Source organism: Helicoverpa zea, chromosome 28, assembly GCF_022581195.2.
Source record: "Helicoverpa zea isolate HzStark_Cry1AcR chromosome 28, ilHelZeax1.1, whole genome shotgun sequence".
In the NCBI taxonomy this organism is placed as follows: Eukaryota; Metazoa; Arthropoda; class Insecta; order Lepidoptera; family Noctuidae; genus Helicoverpa; species Helicoverpa zea.
This window is the reverse complement of record NC_061479.1, coordinates 1,837,494-1,853,758: the sequence shown is the minus strand read 5'-3', so window position 1 is coordinate 1,853,758 and position 16,265 is coordinate 1,837,494. Positions and strand designations below refer to the sequence as shown.

Below are 16,265 nucleotides of genomic sequence, written 5' to 3'. Positions count from 1 at the left end.
TGCCCATTCCTCGAGGAAGACTACTTTTATATATTTGTTTGTTGCTGTGAAAAATTCTCTCATTGTTAGATAGCCCATTTATCGCGGAAGGCTATAAGCCATACTATATCGGGTGTGTCGTTCATAATCACATTAAATGAAATGCGTTAATATACTGGTTAATATTTGTCGATTAATACAAAGAAAAAACAAAAATACGTAAAAATAAAAAAAATGAATTTTTCAAACAAAGTAAATAGAATAAAAATGTGCGAAAATTAGAACACCATATAAAAGTCATCCATTACAAACAACTGAAATTCTCCCTTGAAAACTGACAGCTGTCAACTGATCAAAACATTCGATATACTAATTTTATCTCTGCTTTACACATGATGTTGTAAATTATAAAAACAAAAAATGACTCTTGTAGCTAAACCAGTGAATGGATTAGGTTATTTTTTTTACAATTCGCCATAGAATATCTTAAAGTATATACGATAGGATTTAATGTGATTGTGAACGACACACCCTGTATATTTTTTATCCAGGTACGCTGAGTAGTACACACAGGATGCAGGTAAAACCACTGGCGGTAACTAATCTCTTATTAACACGATTATATTAGCTTCACTTGTAACTAACTACATCTGTAAGAAAATCTTGGAATCTTAATTTGACCCACTTCCCGGTCTTCGATTAGGATGAAATTTTGCACACGCTCAGAGTTCTGATGACAATACATGACTAGCGTGTTTTTTAGTTTCAACTATTAAATTTTATAATCTAGGCTTAAATTATCATAAGTCTTCATTTTCGTCATCTGAATGATACTTGGTTCCTCGCATCTTGGAAAAATATCCTTTTCTCCAAAGTAGTACTAGTACTAATACTATTGGAAATGTCACTACAATACCTGGAAATAAAGAAATAAGATTTATTACAACTGACAAATAATAATAATAGCGACCAGATAATAATAAGGAGATCAGCCAGCTGCGCAGGTCATATTATATAGTGCACGCACATTTGCTTGGACACAAGTGCACTCACTATTCCATCACTCTCATAGCGCGATGGGACGACAATCCGACACCACCGGAGAGAGATCAGTTAGGCTTATTTATAAGAGGCGCATCTCTTGCCTTCTTAAATGATACTTTACTGTTTGTTTTTCATGCTTTCTTTACTAATAATATTATAAAAAGGAGGGAACATTAATATTTCTTTGTTTGAACCCTAAACTAGTGATCCGGTTTGAAAAATACTTTCACAGTTGGGAAACTACACTATCCCTGAGTGACATTAGGGTATAAAAATATTTTTTCCGAAAAAGTTTCCAGTTTCCATATTCGGATCTTAACATACTATAATCATTGGCAAGGATATTGAGCTCTGACCTTCACCTGCGCAGAAGTGATTTATTGGTTTATTGCCTTAAGTGTACAGTGCGCAAAGCGATCCCCACTCTTCCACCGAGAGCTCATCCGTGCCGATAACTATATATTAAATTCTTGACCGTTATTTGAAGCTTACTAGTTTGAGATAGGCACCTACGTGTTTTCCGCTTTTATCTCCGTCCTTTTCTACCCCATATCTTGCATCTCTCTCGCACACCGACCAGTTTCACTCCCCACCAGGCAGGAGGCGACGAGTGTTCTCGGCGGCCACAGTTCGTCATTGGCGTCTTGTTTTCCGCCCGAGAAGGTTGGTCTAACCAACCGCTGTAGTATTTCGTTGAAAAATAAACTCAGTGCTCTCGCAGAACACAGGTGAGTTTATAATATTTTATACAATTTGTTAACGGTTTTACCGTTCGATATTCGATTTTGCGAAATCAAGTGTTAATATTTTGTACATCTACCCCTTTTTTGTCACGAGTTTCTTCCGTGTACTTTTTTTTTTTTCAGTAATTTGTTTTCAGAATGAGTGACTTATAAAGCAAATACGGATGCGGTAAATAATAAAGCTACCACAGCCCGTGCACGTGACTATGGAAAAGAAAGCAAGCCCGAAGTTCCTAAGGCACCTGTGGCCCTAGTTCAATCCTGCAAGGCGTTCAACTTTTTGACAAAAAAGAATGGTGTGAGGTGCGGTCCAACCAGCATCTCCTTAGTTCGGACTGGTCACTACCGCACTTGAAGAGGGCTGGTGGTGTCAAGAAAGCTTTTCGGCCTTGAAAGACTTGGTACGCTCCCCTCGGACTGCCAGTAAGTCTGTTAGCCACCCCCCATGGGGGTCGGCTCATTATCACGGCGTGTGATGGTTTTCGGCCTTGAAAGACTTGGTACGCTCCCCTCGGACTGCCAGTAAGTCTGTTAGCCACCCCCCATGGGGGTCGGCTCATTATCACGGCGTGTGATGGTTTTCGGCCTTGAAAGACTTGGTACGCTCCCCTCGGACTGCCAGTAAGTCTGTTAGCCACCCCCCGTAGGGGTCGGCTCATTATCACGGCGTGTGATGGTTTTCGGCCTTGAAAGACTTGGTACGCTCCGCCTAGGACTGCCAGTAAGTATACTAGCCACCCCCCGCAGGGGTCGGTTCATTATCACGGACCCGCGCAGGGTACCAATCTTGCATTTTGCGAGTCGCAGCATCATTACAAAGCAGGGACCAGTAAGTATACTAGCCACCCCCCGCAGGGGTCGGTTCATTATCACGGACCCGCGCAGGGTACCAATCTTGCATGTTGCGAGTAGCAGCATCATTACAAAGCAGGGACCAGTAAGTATACTAGCCATCCCCCGTAGGGGTCGGCTCATTATCACGGACCCTCGCAGGGTACCAATCATGCATGTTGCGGGTCGTACCATCATTGCAATCTACCCTCGCAGGGTGGCTTTTTGGATCGACTTTCGAAGAGTCGCCATTATAACCTTCCCTCGAAGGGAAATGGTAATCACACTCACGCTGAATGGCGTGTGACGCAAAACTCTAAAAGCTCCCTTGGGATATCACGAGTAAATTACAATAGGAACCATGTCCAACAGAGGAAACAGAAAGCGTCCAGGACCGCAGGCGGACTTTGATGCGTCCAACAAGGCACGTAAGTTATGACTTTCCAGGCGGGTTGCCTAACATTATATCAAGACCAATGGAAAGAAATGGGAGCTCCGCCTTTCTTGTTAAAAATAATAACTGGGTATCGCATACCATTGGCCAAAAGCCACCTTTGATAGATAATGCCAGATTTGACCAGAGAGTCCAAAGAGATGGATGTCGTCATATCCCAAATGATAAAACAAAAAGTTCTATTGATAGCTGCAAATTCTGCCAGCTTTCTTTCCAATATGTTTCTTGTGCCCAAAAGGCGACGGAAAGAACCGTCCAATACTCAATCTCAAGGTTCTCAACAAGTTCATAATTACGGAACCCTTCAGTTTAATAAATGTTTTTCGGGTGCTAGAGTTTCTTCAGAAAGACGAATGGCTGTGCAAGTGGATCTCGCCCAGGCTTACTTCTACCTTCCGGTAGCCGAAGGTCACAGATATGTTCTTCGACTAGTATACAGAAGAAGACTGCTTCAGATTACGTGCCTACCATTTGGCTTAAGCACGGCACCCAAGACCTTCGCCACAGTGACCAATTTGGGTGGCTCAAACTTTGAAAACTCAAGGGTTACTTATAATTGTGTATCTCGATTTTCTGGTGGCTCACCAAGATATATTTGCCTACTTTGGGATCATTTGCACCATGTTTTGGATGGCAAGTGAATAAATCGCAAGCATTATCAACAAGATAATGACAAAACGCACTACGTGACAAACAGCACGACAAACTTAGAAGACCTGCATAGCTTGATAGGACTTTTAAACTTCGCAAGTTTTCGTTGTTCCATACGGCAGACTGCATTACCGGGCTCTCCTCACTATCCTCAATGCAGTGTTGAACAGCAATCTATACCTACCCTATTCATGGAACCGTGAGCCAAACGGTGAACAAACCATAAAAAGGGTTCTTATAAGTCACGATTGAAGTAATGATGATATTTTAGAACGATGTCTGTGGAACTTATGCAATCTTTTCAAACTTAATTGAAATCAAATATGTATAATAAATGCCGTAAATTATTTTCTTAATTTTAATGAAATATGTAGTAAATCGTTTACATGTAAAATGAACCTAGAAGTCTTGACTGTCATACATAGAACCCTACTTAATTGAAGACCACAGATACTAAGAACATTTTACATAAAAATGTGACGTTTTTGTCATCGGTCGGGTTATACCCACCATTTTGAAAAAGTGTCATTCTTTGGTTACATTGTGGGCTCGGTGAATGGAGTATAGCAATGTTGAACCTACCAGCAGATACTTTAGCAGATCTAAAGTGGTGGCTGGTCAGCTGCCACCAAACCTTGGATATTCATTCGCCACTTCCCTGTCACCTTATAACCACGGACGCCTCCGATGTAGGATGGGGGCACAACTGAACGGAACTCCCGTAATGGGTTCATGGAACGAGAGAGAAAAAGGCTTTCACTGCGATCTGAAAGAGATGCTTGCAGTATTAACTGGAAAATCACGGCAAGTTGCTAAAGAGATCAACAGCCATTTTTCAATGCAGAAATGGGACTGTGGTGTCATATCTAAGAAATCAAGGTGGCACCCGATCAAGGAGCCTACCGAACTTGACGTACAGAGTATTCAGTTATCTTGAGCTGTATCAAATCTATCACGTCGTGAATCATATACCAGCCCTATTCAACAGTCAGGCAGACCATCTCTCCCGACACAAACCTCCACCGGAGTGGCATCTTGTATCAGCAGTGGACCTATTTGCCTCGAAGCGAGCCCAGGGACACATAGTTGTGTACTACGTGCCCCTAGATCTGAAGGACCCGAAAGCGGGGTTCCACGATGCATTTTTCTCAAGTTTTGACTTACCCCCTAGCATGGGTATTACCGCCACCTTACCTTATACCGTAGGTCCTCAGTCATCTCAATTCAGGAACGGGAGTTAATCTCATAGTAGTTCCTTCGGTGGCACCAGGTATTTTGCGAGCAGATTTGAAGTCCCGATCATTAGCAGTACCCTACACACTGATGAACCTCGAGCAGAAACCGATAGACACAGCAACGGGGATACCCCCTGCCAAGGTCAAGGAAATGGGGGGGGGGGGAGGGACAAGGAGTCTCTCCGACTGAAGTCTTCTTCAATCCACACGCAACACTTATCAATCAGCTTGGAGTCGATGGTTAAATTGGGGCGAAAAGTATGAAATTGGATCCTATGAATCCTTGAATCCCTATTTGGACCTATACTTACCCAATTTTTAGCGGACTTACACATAGTAAATAAATACAATACTATTTTATTACACAAGTCAGTTATAGCTACACTATGCAATGCAGAAACCACTCTAGAGCTAGGTTCACACGTTCTAGTCGGACACATTTTAAAATCAATAGCGCTGAGCAAACCTGTTCCCCGGGAAGCCGTCCATCTGGAATATTGACCAATTGGTAACCTACTTAAGTGCAGTAAACGTAGACGAGAATAATCCATTTGCAACTTCCAGGCACACTGCTGCTCTTTCTTTTGCTAGCTTGTTTCGGAAAGGCGAGTCCATGATCTTTCCTTGCTTGCAATAGACCCAGAACATTTCAAAAACAACAAAGATAATTTAATCTTATGGCCAGTCTTTGGCTCTAAGACCGACAGTTCTAGTCATAGGCAGTCGGGTTGTTGTTTGATGGATAATCAGGAAAATATAAATCTAAGTCCAGTGTATTGGGTCAGAAAAACTAAAGCCTTGTTAGAAGATAGACGGACATCGGCTAATTCCTTAAATTTATTTATATCCGTTAGAGGCCAACCAAAGGCAGGCACCCGAACGATGATGCGGGTGGATTAAGACATTGTTAAAAGAGGCACGAATAACTACAACCCCAGGAAGCTTCCACTCGGCGGTAGCGTCAAAATCTGTGTTGACAATATACCTTTGGACGATATATTAGCAAAGGGTAATTGGCGATCAGGCAATACATTTGCCCATTTTTACAGAAGGGAAAGATACCCACTAAATAGAAGTAGCAAGTTATCTCGATTATTTAATTAATCCAGCTGATTAATGTCTATATTTTTGTTACTATTGTTATTAAGAAGTATCGCAATGTTTTTGTTAATTACTATTAGAAAATGAAATCAATTTTTGCTTTTGTTCTTGCATCTCTCTTTTAATTTTTATTACTCATCCTTCGAGCCCCTTTCCCAACTATGTTGGGGTCGGCTTCCAGTCTAACAGGATGTAGCTGAGTACCAGTACCAGTTAACTTTGATTACATTAGTATTCCAGGACGCAATACACATACTTACATGTGATTACTCGTGTACCTAAGTACCTATTTACATACACAATTTCATTGTGCTTTTGCTCACATTGGCGTCCACTTCCACCAGGCGATAACAAACACGTCTCAAACTAGTAAGCTTCAAATAACGGTCAAGAATTTAATAGCAGCGTTTTACCTGAAATAAAACGCATATTAAATACTTACCTTATTTGAAGCTTACATTTTAATTTCTGCCTGGTGTTTTCGACTCAATGACGAACTGTGGCCGCCGAGAACACTCGTCGCCTCCTGCCTGGTGGGGAGTGAAACTGGTCGGTGTGCGAGAGAGATGCAAGATATGGGGTAGAAAAGGACGGAGATAAAAGCGGAAAACACGTAGGTGCCTATCTCAAACTAGTAAGCTTCAAATAAGGTAAGTATTTAATATGCGTTTTATTTCAGGTAAAACGCTGCTATTTCTTTAGTGTAAAATCGTGGCTGATAATGGTAATTATTTAGGTAAATCTTACCGATCATGATTCCCAGTATTATGGCCATATTTGAGACCATTGGGAGGTCCGATATGCTCTCAGATTCTGGACACACGAGGATTTTAGATGTGTTGTACAACTGGGCGAAGGTTAAACCTCTAAGATCTGATGGTTTCTTACATCTGGAATGGTATGAAAATTATGTAATATTTCACGAATAAGTAAGCCGTACTTTTGTCATGTGTGCGTAAATGTTAGGCCCGGTATCCACCAAAGCGGAGAGGAGAGGAGACGAGAGGAGATGTGAGCTGTGTGTAGCTCTGTCTACGAAAGCAGCCAGTCAATCGAATGACGTTTCGGGACGTGCGAGGCGCGCGGAGAAGGCAGCGGGGTCAGCGCAGCCCGGCCGCCCGACTAGACACTTCTTCGCTCTGCCGCGCCGCTTGCTCGCTCGCTGCACAAAATACTCTCTCCTCTCCGCTTGACCCATTTCCACCAAAGCTAAGTGGAGAAGAGATGTGGAAATAACGAAATCGGATTGATTTATTCAAACACATCTCCTCTCGTCTCCTCTCCGCTTTGGTGGATACCGGGCCTTAGGCCGCGTTTTCACTGACGCGGATCTGGGCGGAGAGGAGCGGAGAAGAGCGGTGAAAAGTGGTCAGTGTTTCCATTGAAGCGGAGCTGGGCGGAGAGAGGCAGAGAGTAGGGCAGCTGGGCGGAGAGGAGCGATGAAGAGCGGTGATTGGTCAGTGAGCGGAGCAGAGTGGAGTGGAGCATACTTTTGGAATCGCGCATTTTTGCACTTAGTTACACTCAATCTCTCAATGAACTTCTCATCCATTTTGATACGTATGCACCTAGTGACGTAATGAAGACAACTGACACACTGCACGCGAGTCACGCACCGCCCTCTCCGCACCGCTCCGTACCGCACCGCTGTCCTCCGCTCTGCACCCCAATGCTCGCTGTCCTCCGCACTGCACCGCCTCGATGTATGAATATTCGCTCAGCTCTGCTCCACCCCGCTCGTACTGTTTCCATTGAAGCGGAGCGGAAATTTCAAGCATAGTCATTGGTCAGTTTGTGCACCGCTAAGCTCCTCTCCGCCCAGCTCCGCGTCAGTGGAAACGCGGCCTTAATGTGTTTGTATGACTCGGCGACTCGACCACTATTACAAGTATGCATATAACACATTTTTTTCGCAAAACTACCAGGATTAGAATATTGGTTGATCAACTAAATAACCATTCGTTCTACTATTTGGGATTGGATGGAATAGTACCCTAGCTAACCGACAAAATAAACTTCGCGTTTTCCTTAACACTACAGTTCACTTAGAAACTTTAATTTGTAAAATCAAAGTAAACAGTTGTTTTAAGAAAACTCATTTGGGCCAAAGATTGTTTTTACCTACATTATTTCGGCAATGCCACTGATCCACTCCACTATTTCACCAATACAAGCTTGCTTTCAAAACTATAATATACTCACACCATACTATTAATAGTAGCGTTAGTAGGCATGCCACTGAGAAGAGGAACCAAGACATCCACCATCCATTGATTACTACAGTCACAGTTGAAGGGATTCGTGGAAAAATCACCAGTCACTAGGTCCTTCCAACTGTCTAGGATACCGGAGTCTATGCCTGATAAGTTGTTGTTGTTTAAATATAGCTGGAAGAGGAGAAAAATTATTTATTTATTAAAGGGTTCACTTTCACCAACAGTTTTTGTGTAGATAAAGCTTATAGAACAATTTCTGTTATAACTAGGGCTTACACTGTCGCCAATTACAGGTTAGCCAACATACACAAAATAAATGATAGGTTATAAGAACATAAGGAAAATAAGGCTATTGAAAACCTCCCAATATAAATAATTTAAATAATATGTATTTCTAAACATGAACTCTGTCTAACTTTCACGCCTACAGTTATAGTCTAGTTCCTGAAAAAGGACATAGTGCTACTTTTTACCCAGTTGCAGGAAGTAATTCCCGCGGGACGCTGATGGATAAGCTAATTCACCATGTTATGAACCAGATCCCTTAATCTCTAGGATCATGTTACGAAGAAAGTTTTAAGCAAGAATGTGGAAGGATTTAGTGGAAAGGACCTACCAAAGGAACGATGGAAGGATTGTGTGACAGTCGATATGGTTAGAATGAATGGTACTTTGAAATGACGGCAGATAGAAGAGTATGGAAGGAGAAAACATGCGCCGACCACGAACAAAATTGGAATAAGGCCAGGAGGACAATGATTCCTTAAACCCTGGAGTCATTATCGGATCATTTTTAATCAAACTTACCTCTTTAATATTAGGCCACATTTCCTCATCATCTTCATTATTCCACACCATGAAATCAGGATTCAGGTTAGTCAGCCTGGGATTATAATTCAGACGTAGTATTGTTAAATCTGAAAGCCCTGCCAAGGCACCAGCTGAAATATTCTGTAGTCTGCTCAATCGACTCATGCTTAGTTCTTGTAATTTTGTTAAGTTTGATAAGGCTCTGAAATTGTAGAAGAAATCAATTAGTGGAACAAAGAAATGGTCAAAATATAAATGCATATAAAAGTTTTAAAGGAGCTTTTTCCCGACACTACGCATAGTTCGAGCCTAAGGAGATTAGCCAGCTGCACAGGACATAATATAATATAGTGCACAAGCATTTACACAGACATACGTACACTCACTATTCCTTCACTCTCATAGCGCGATGGGGCGACAATCCGATACCACCGGAGAGAGATCACAAGCAGGACCGACATTTACGTGCTCTCCGAAGCACGGGTGTATATCAATCACCAACTTTCAGACTCAGGGCTGCTTTATGACAGTTTCTAAAGCGATTCTTTCCGATCTTAAATTGAACCCGAGACCCCCACACTATGCGAGGAGTAGACCAATGAGGCAAAAAGTACAAACATCCGACTATATAACCACCTTCTTTTTGGAAAGTCGATTAAAATTAATGTAGTTAGGTACTTACGTGTTCGCTTCTAAAGTTTGCATGGGTATTCTGTCGAGATTCAAGTAGACCAAGTTGGGGGCTTCTCTCAAAACTAAGGGTATTGTAGTGAATCTGTTGTTGCTGAGGTCTAAATGACGGAGTTTCCGCTGTCTTCGTAATAAACCATCTGGTAACGTTTCTAGATCACACCCGCTGAGGCGTAGCTCCTGTGGAAAATCGTAAGTTGTTAATTAATTATTTTGTATTGACGACCAGTCTCCTCCTAATGCCCTCAATTCCTCATTGAATAATTGATTCAAGTCAACGTTCCTCAAAAATATGTCTTAATATTAAGGCTTATTACACTTGACTAAAATCAGTCGTCTAAATGATTCAGTCACTAGATTCAAACAAATGTGGTATCCATGTGGATGTGGTACATCTGGTAAATCTGGTACAAATGTGGTAAATCTGGTATCCCACGGGATCCCGAATCTATAAAAAAACTCACCCTCAAATTCTTCAAATCTGATATAGAGCCCATAGTGACCTGGTCTATATATGCCAAAGGGTTACCACTCAAGTCCAAGCTAGTAAGAGTTGGCATGAACATGAAAATATCTTGCGGTAAAGTATGAAGATCATTGTTCGCAAGGTTCAAAGACTGCATCCTTTTGAAGTCTTCGGGACCTCCACCCGTTAGGGGACCCTGGAAATTGGAGTAAAGTTTAAAATTAGCCTTTTTCTGTTTATATTGCGGTCAATGGTAGGATTGGTCTAAATACAAAATAAATTGCCTAAATATGTATGTTTATGCCTCTTTCACACAAAAACTACTGCATGGATTTTGTTGCAACTTGGCAGTAATACAGCTTATTTATCAGAATAGCATGTAGGTTGCTTTTTATAGGCTACCAAAGACGTTCAAAAAGCTTGGCGTTGCTTTTTATGAAAAAATGTAAATAAGACTTCAATTGTCTTATAGCATTAAGTTTTCTTCCTCACAGTCGAAAACGTCCACTACTGGAGTGGTAAATGCCCGCTCGCTTGGGACATACGTCCACCATTTTTTTGGACAACGCTGGGCATGCGTGTTGGTGAGGGCAGAGTGCTGCTGCTGAAAGATGCTACTGCCCATCTAGATTTGATTTCGTGGTTATACTGGTTATACCGCCATCACACGGTCGACAGAGCATCCCCATTTGTTCAGCAGTTCAGGGTGCACCAGTGAGTAGGTGTTTGGCAATTGGGGTAGGACGATATTGGTTACCTCCTTCCATCCTCTGGTGTAAGGTATGTATAGAAATTCTTAAGGAAACTTACCACAAAAACTTTCCTATTAATAGCTGCAGTTGAAATCTTGTTATTTGACAAATCCAGCACCATCAAATCTTCAAGATATAGGAAGCTGCCATCTTCTAATGATGAAATTTCGCAATAAGATAGGTTCAGCACTTGGATAGGTAGCTTGCTTATTCTGGTTACAGCAGTAATTGGGTTTAAGCTCAGATTTACTGTGGTTGGGTTGAAATCTTTGAGTGCTGAAATGAAAAATATTTAGTAAGTATAGTTTAGTAGTAGTGTATTTAAGAAAAATATTTAGTACTCGCGACATCTTCATACTTTGTACGAAAATCCTACTATGATAAAAAATATGAAGGGAGCGACACTTTGGACCCTTTTTTTACAAACAGTGATGATACTTAAGCGATATATAGAGCACATTATTTCATTCTATTGCAGCCGTGTTCAATTCTAGCAAGGTCATAGAAAGATATTTTCTTTGTGGGTACCTAAGTACCTAGTATTTCATATTATTTATGATACCAGTTCTAAAGAAGACGGATCACAATCCATACAAAATTGCCCCACGTCCTATAACAATGTGACGTATCTCAAAAAAAGATAAAAATGTTTAAAAAAATATGGCATGCTCTCTAATTCATTTTTTTTACACCTTCATACGAAAAAAATGCTTTAAAAATTGTTCAGGCGCTGTTATGAAAACGTCGTTCATAGAACTATTAATGGACTATTTTATTAAATTATTTTTTTGTTTGATAGGGTATACCTCACAGGTGGTCCCATAATCATCAGGTCAGGATCTGATGATGGAAACCCTGAGAAATTCAGGGCAACTTTTGAAAGTTGTAGGCATGCGCAGGATAAAAACTTGACTATAAGATGTATGTTTTATAACACTATGCAACAGTGAAGATTCGGAGCTAACCTGATGATGGAGACGAAAGAAGATCGAGGGAACTCGACAACTGAATATGTAAACTACCTCGTGTTTGGGCTTGTATTATTTGTATTCAATAGACCTTTGCAACAGTGAAGGTTTGGAGCTGATCCGATGATGAAGACCAGAGAAGGTCGGGGGGACTCGACAACAAAATATGTAAACTACCTCAGAAGTCGGTGTCTAATGGATGTACTTAAGTTTATATACCCACCGACTTCTAGGCCGATGCTCCTAAGAATAGTTTTTTTTTGGGAGTCTGTTTTATTTTATTGTAAAAAGTTTTTTTTTTTATTTTTGGCTTTTCAGTGACAAGCACAGTTGTCACTATCCGCATAAGTGGAAAGTTCTTATCAATACGAATAATATAAGCCCAAACACGTGGTAGTTCACATATTCAGTTGTCGAGTTCCCTCGCCCTTCTCTGGTCTCCATCATCAGATCAGCTCCAAACCTTCGCTGTTGCAAAGGTCTATTCAATACAAATAATACAAGCCCAAACACGAGGTAGTTTACATATTCAGTTGTCGAGTTCCCTCGACCTTCTTTCGTTTCCATCATCAGGTCAGCTCCAAATCTTCACTGTTGCATATTGTTATAAGACATACACCTTATAGTCAAGTTTTTATTCTGCGCATGCCTACAACTTTCAAAAGTTGCCCTGAATTTCTCAGGGTTTCCATCATCAGATCCTGACCTAATGATTATGGGACCACCTGTGAGGTATACTCTATCAGACAAAAAAACAATTTAATAAAATAGTCCATTAATAGTTCTATGAACGACGTTTTCATAACAGCGCCTGAACAATTTTTAAAGCATTTTTTTCGTATGAAGGTGTAAAAAAAATGAATTAGAGAGCATGCCATATTTTTTTAAACATTTTTATCTTTTTTTTGAGATACGTCACATTGTTATAGGACGTGGGGCAATTTTGATCCATCTTCTTTAGTCTTCCCTATATCCCTATGTCCTTTTATACGCTTAAATCTTCAAAATTACGCAACCGATTTTCATGCAGTTTTTTAAAAAAGATAGAGTGATTAAAGAGGAAGGTTTATGTATCTTAACATACATTAAATAGTGGAGAAATACCGTTATCCCGTGCGAAGCCGGGACGGGTCGCTAGTTATTTGAATAAATAAGTAAATACTTATAAAGCGTATGAAGATTCGCGAGGAGAAACTACCTAGTATATACTTATTTGTTGTCAAATTTTTTGGTCTAGGTACTCACCATCCCAATCAGGTATTTCAAATAAAGAAGTAATATTTAGACTGGCGCAGTTGACCACGCCATCTGCGCATTCGCATAGCGAGCATATTGTTGTACTAGGCGCGTCTGTGGTTTCTGTACCTGAAATGTCCAAAGTTATAGATAAATAAATGTTTATCACTAGCTAAACCTTTTCAAAACCAAAATAAGCTAAATCGGTCCAGCCATTCTTGAGCTTTAGTCAGACTGACGAACAGCAATTAATTCTTAGGTATATAAACATTATCAAAATTTTCCTTTAATAGTATTGCAAAAGTGGGTTTGTTCGTTAAACTTTCAAGCGAAAACGGCTCCTGTATTGAAATCTCTTCGTAGCTTTAAGAAACTTTCACAAAGCAGCTCGGAGTCTGGAAGTTGGTGATTGATAAACCCGTGCATCAGGGAGCACGTAAATGTCTGCTGATCTCCTAAGAGTGAATAGCCGCCTTGACTGAAAGCGGTCTAGTTTAGTAGTTTTTACGTGAAAGCCATATATACAGACAAACAGAAAGACATGTAGTTACTTTCTTATTTATAATGTTTGCAAGGACAGTAAGGACTAAATAGAACCAATAGGTACACATATTAAGTAGTATAAACAACATCAATTGTACAAAAATACAAATTTCGTTATTATCTGTTACAAAATACTAAACTTTGATACATAGGTACAAACACAAATGCACTTCACGTACTTATGTATATGATATGTATCGTATTATTACGAAATCTATTGAAATATCTTTTATAAGCCATATCTAAATATGTACAAATACCTTTTTAGACTTACTGTTTTCTTTGAGAGTTTATTTGTAACCTCTCATCCTAAAATCTAATGACCGGATTACGAAAAATCTTATTGCATTTAATAAGTACGTTTAATATTTAGCTAAAACTTGAAATGAACTTTCAAAATCTTATAAACAACGTTTAAAGTACCACATATCTGCATAATCATGTGGCAAGGGTGCGCAAAATCAGGCCAAAAAGTCTGATTATAATAATATTTTTCAGCCACGATGATTCTTCTCTCTAAGGAGATCAGCCAGCTGCTCAGGACATAGGTATTATAGTGCACGCACATTTGCTTGGACACAGGTGCACTCACTATTCCTTCACTCTCTTAGCGCGATGGGACGACAATCCGACACCACCTGAGAGAGATTTACTTAAGTTAAGTTACTTACCTACATCTTCCTGTGTTAAACTTAACTTAATTGTCACTAAAATAACTAACACTGCACTTAACCTAAATAAGTTAAACAGAAACATTTTGCGAAAGCGTCCTCGCACTATTTTTAACAAAATATAACTGAATTTTATTTGATAAGAACTTGAAAACGTCAGTTACAAGATAAACGATACAAAAACGATATTACTTCAAGATATTTGGGGCAAAGCTTAGAGAAAAACAGAGGTGTCTTCTGGTAGACGCGGGTTTAATGCCTATAGCTTAAGTGCAAACCTCGGAGCTGGAACAAGAAGGGCTCCAGGAGCTAAAAATGGGTAGTGTTCGTTCCTTTTGGTCAAATTTCAGCGGGATTAAATACTTCGATGACAGGCTAGACGTTCACCGCGGTTCTACTCGAATAAAATGTCCTGGTCTTGGTGTGAAGGCCGGACAGACAAACAGAGTTTCTTTTGTAAAATTATAATCAACGATTATGAAGCACCATTAACAAAACTTTTGTGTTAAAAAAATATAACAATTCTTTGCAAAGCCTTAACGAAGTGATAAATACTTTAATTCTACGCTAAGAGTCGAGAAATCAAAGAATATACCTTTCTGCAACCACACCTAATCTTTGCAGAGACGATAGCTTATCTCTAGATTAAACCACACGAATTTATAAAAATCTGTAAATTATGATAAACATACACAAATACTTCATTGATATATAAGTAGGTATATATAATATACTGCAGTGGCTTGACCTTGTAGGAGCGAGATCATAAAGTTAAGCAACAAATCGCGCGGTCGGTCCGAGGAAGGGTGACCATCTTGTCATGACGAGTTCCTCCGTATTTCGGAAAGCACGCTAAATTGGACCCGGCTGTCATTTGAACATTTTTGGTAGTCGTTGCGGGTAGTCAGAAGCCAGAAAGCCTGACAACTAATCATACCAAGGGGAGGATCAGATAGGCAGTCACTCCATGTGGCATACTGGTACTCAGCTGGGTTATCTCCCCATCTACAATTTGTTGGTTTCATTTTCAAAGTTTGACAAAAAGATTTTTTGATTTATAATAATTATTAGCAAAGATTTAATACCTACCTAAGACCAATTACTCATATATTTTATCTTTTATTTACCTACTTGCAATCTTGAAGTGGATTACGATTATTGGTACCTACATTGTTACCTATATAAATTGCATTAGATAAAAGGCTTAGAGTTCAAGATACCTAAACCGTTTGGTGCACTTTCCTTGGTGCACATGTGATCTATATAGATAGGTAGCTACCTACCTATCTCCAAGGAGCCTGTCTCCGTAAGGTCTCGTAGTTCTTTAATAATGGCGTTTCAGGCCGATCTCAGCTACGGCTAGCTGACCATACAAGGAGATCAGCCAGCTGGGCAGGACATAATATAGTGCACAAGCATTTACACACAAGTGCACTCTCTCTTCCTTCACTCTCATAGCCCAGAGAAGCGGCAGTCGACACGACTGAAGTAAGATCAGGCGCAGGGCCGACATTAACATGTTCACCGATGCAGGGGTGTATCAAACACCAAACTTCCAAATTCTGGGCTGCTTTGTGAAAGTTTCTGAAACCCACAAAGAGATTTCAGCAACCCGGGAATCGAACCCGAGTCTCCGTGCACAGGAGTCTCGTAAGTGACCACTAGACTAGCTGTCTAGTGAAATTGAACTACGTAGTAGGTAAATAAGTAAATATTAAGACAAGTCATCTATGACTGGACTTGGTACGTGAACTCGCCTTCGCCCGATATTTGTTGCGATTTTATTTAATGACCGTAAAAAAGTTATTTTGGGAAAGTTGTTCTTAATCATGAGTAGAATTATCGGTCACTAATTATTACCAGTCCCCCTATATA

General features: G+C 40.3%; 1 protein-coding gene across 1 annotated transcript; it reads right to left on the bottom strand.

Annotated features, from left to right (window-relative positions):
* Positions 1-446: 446 nt before the first annotated feature.
* On the bottom strand, positions 447-14,541 carry LOC124643857 (slit homolog 1 protein-like). The gene is made up of 9 exons (XM_047182977.1): positions 14,391-14,541; positions 13,186-13,305; positions 11,031-11,248; positions 10,219-10,416; positions 9,747-9,934; positions 9,062-9,266; positions 8,241-8,425; positions 6,786-6,928; positions 447-895 (listed from the first exon to the last, which is right to left on the bottom strand). The coding sequence occupies exons 1-9, from the start codon at positions 14,473-14,475 to the stop codon at positions 780-782; spliced, it is 1,458 nt and encodes a 485-aa protein (XP_047038933.1). The 5' UTR covers positions 14,476-14,541; the 3' UTR covers positions 447-779.
* Positions 14,542-16,265: the final 1,724 nt, after the last annotated feature.

Coding starts and splice junctions, on each gene's coding strand:
- LOC124643857 (XM_047182977.1), bottom strand. CDS start 14,475: ATGTTTCTGTTTAACTTATTTAGGTTAAGTGCAGTGTTAGTTATTTTA. Junction 10,417..11,030: donor TTAATAGGAAAGTTTTTGTG/GTAAGTTTCCTT, acceptor TCCAATTTCCAG/GGTCCCCTAACGGGTGGAGG. Junction 896..6,785: donor AATACTGGGAATCATGATCG/GTAAGATTTACC, acceptor CTTTATTTCCAG/GTATTGTAGTGACATTTCCA.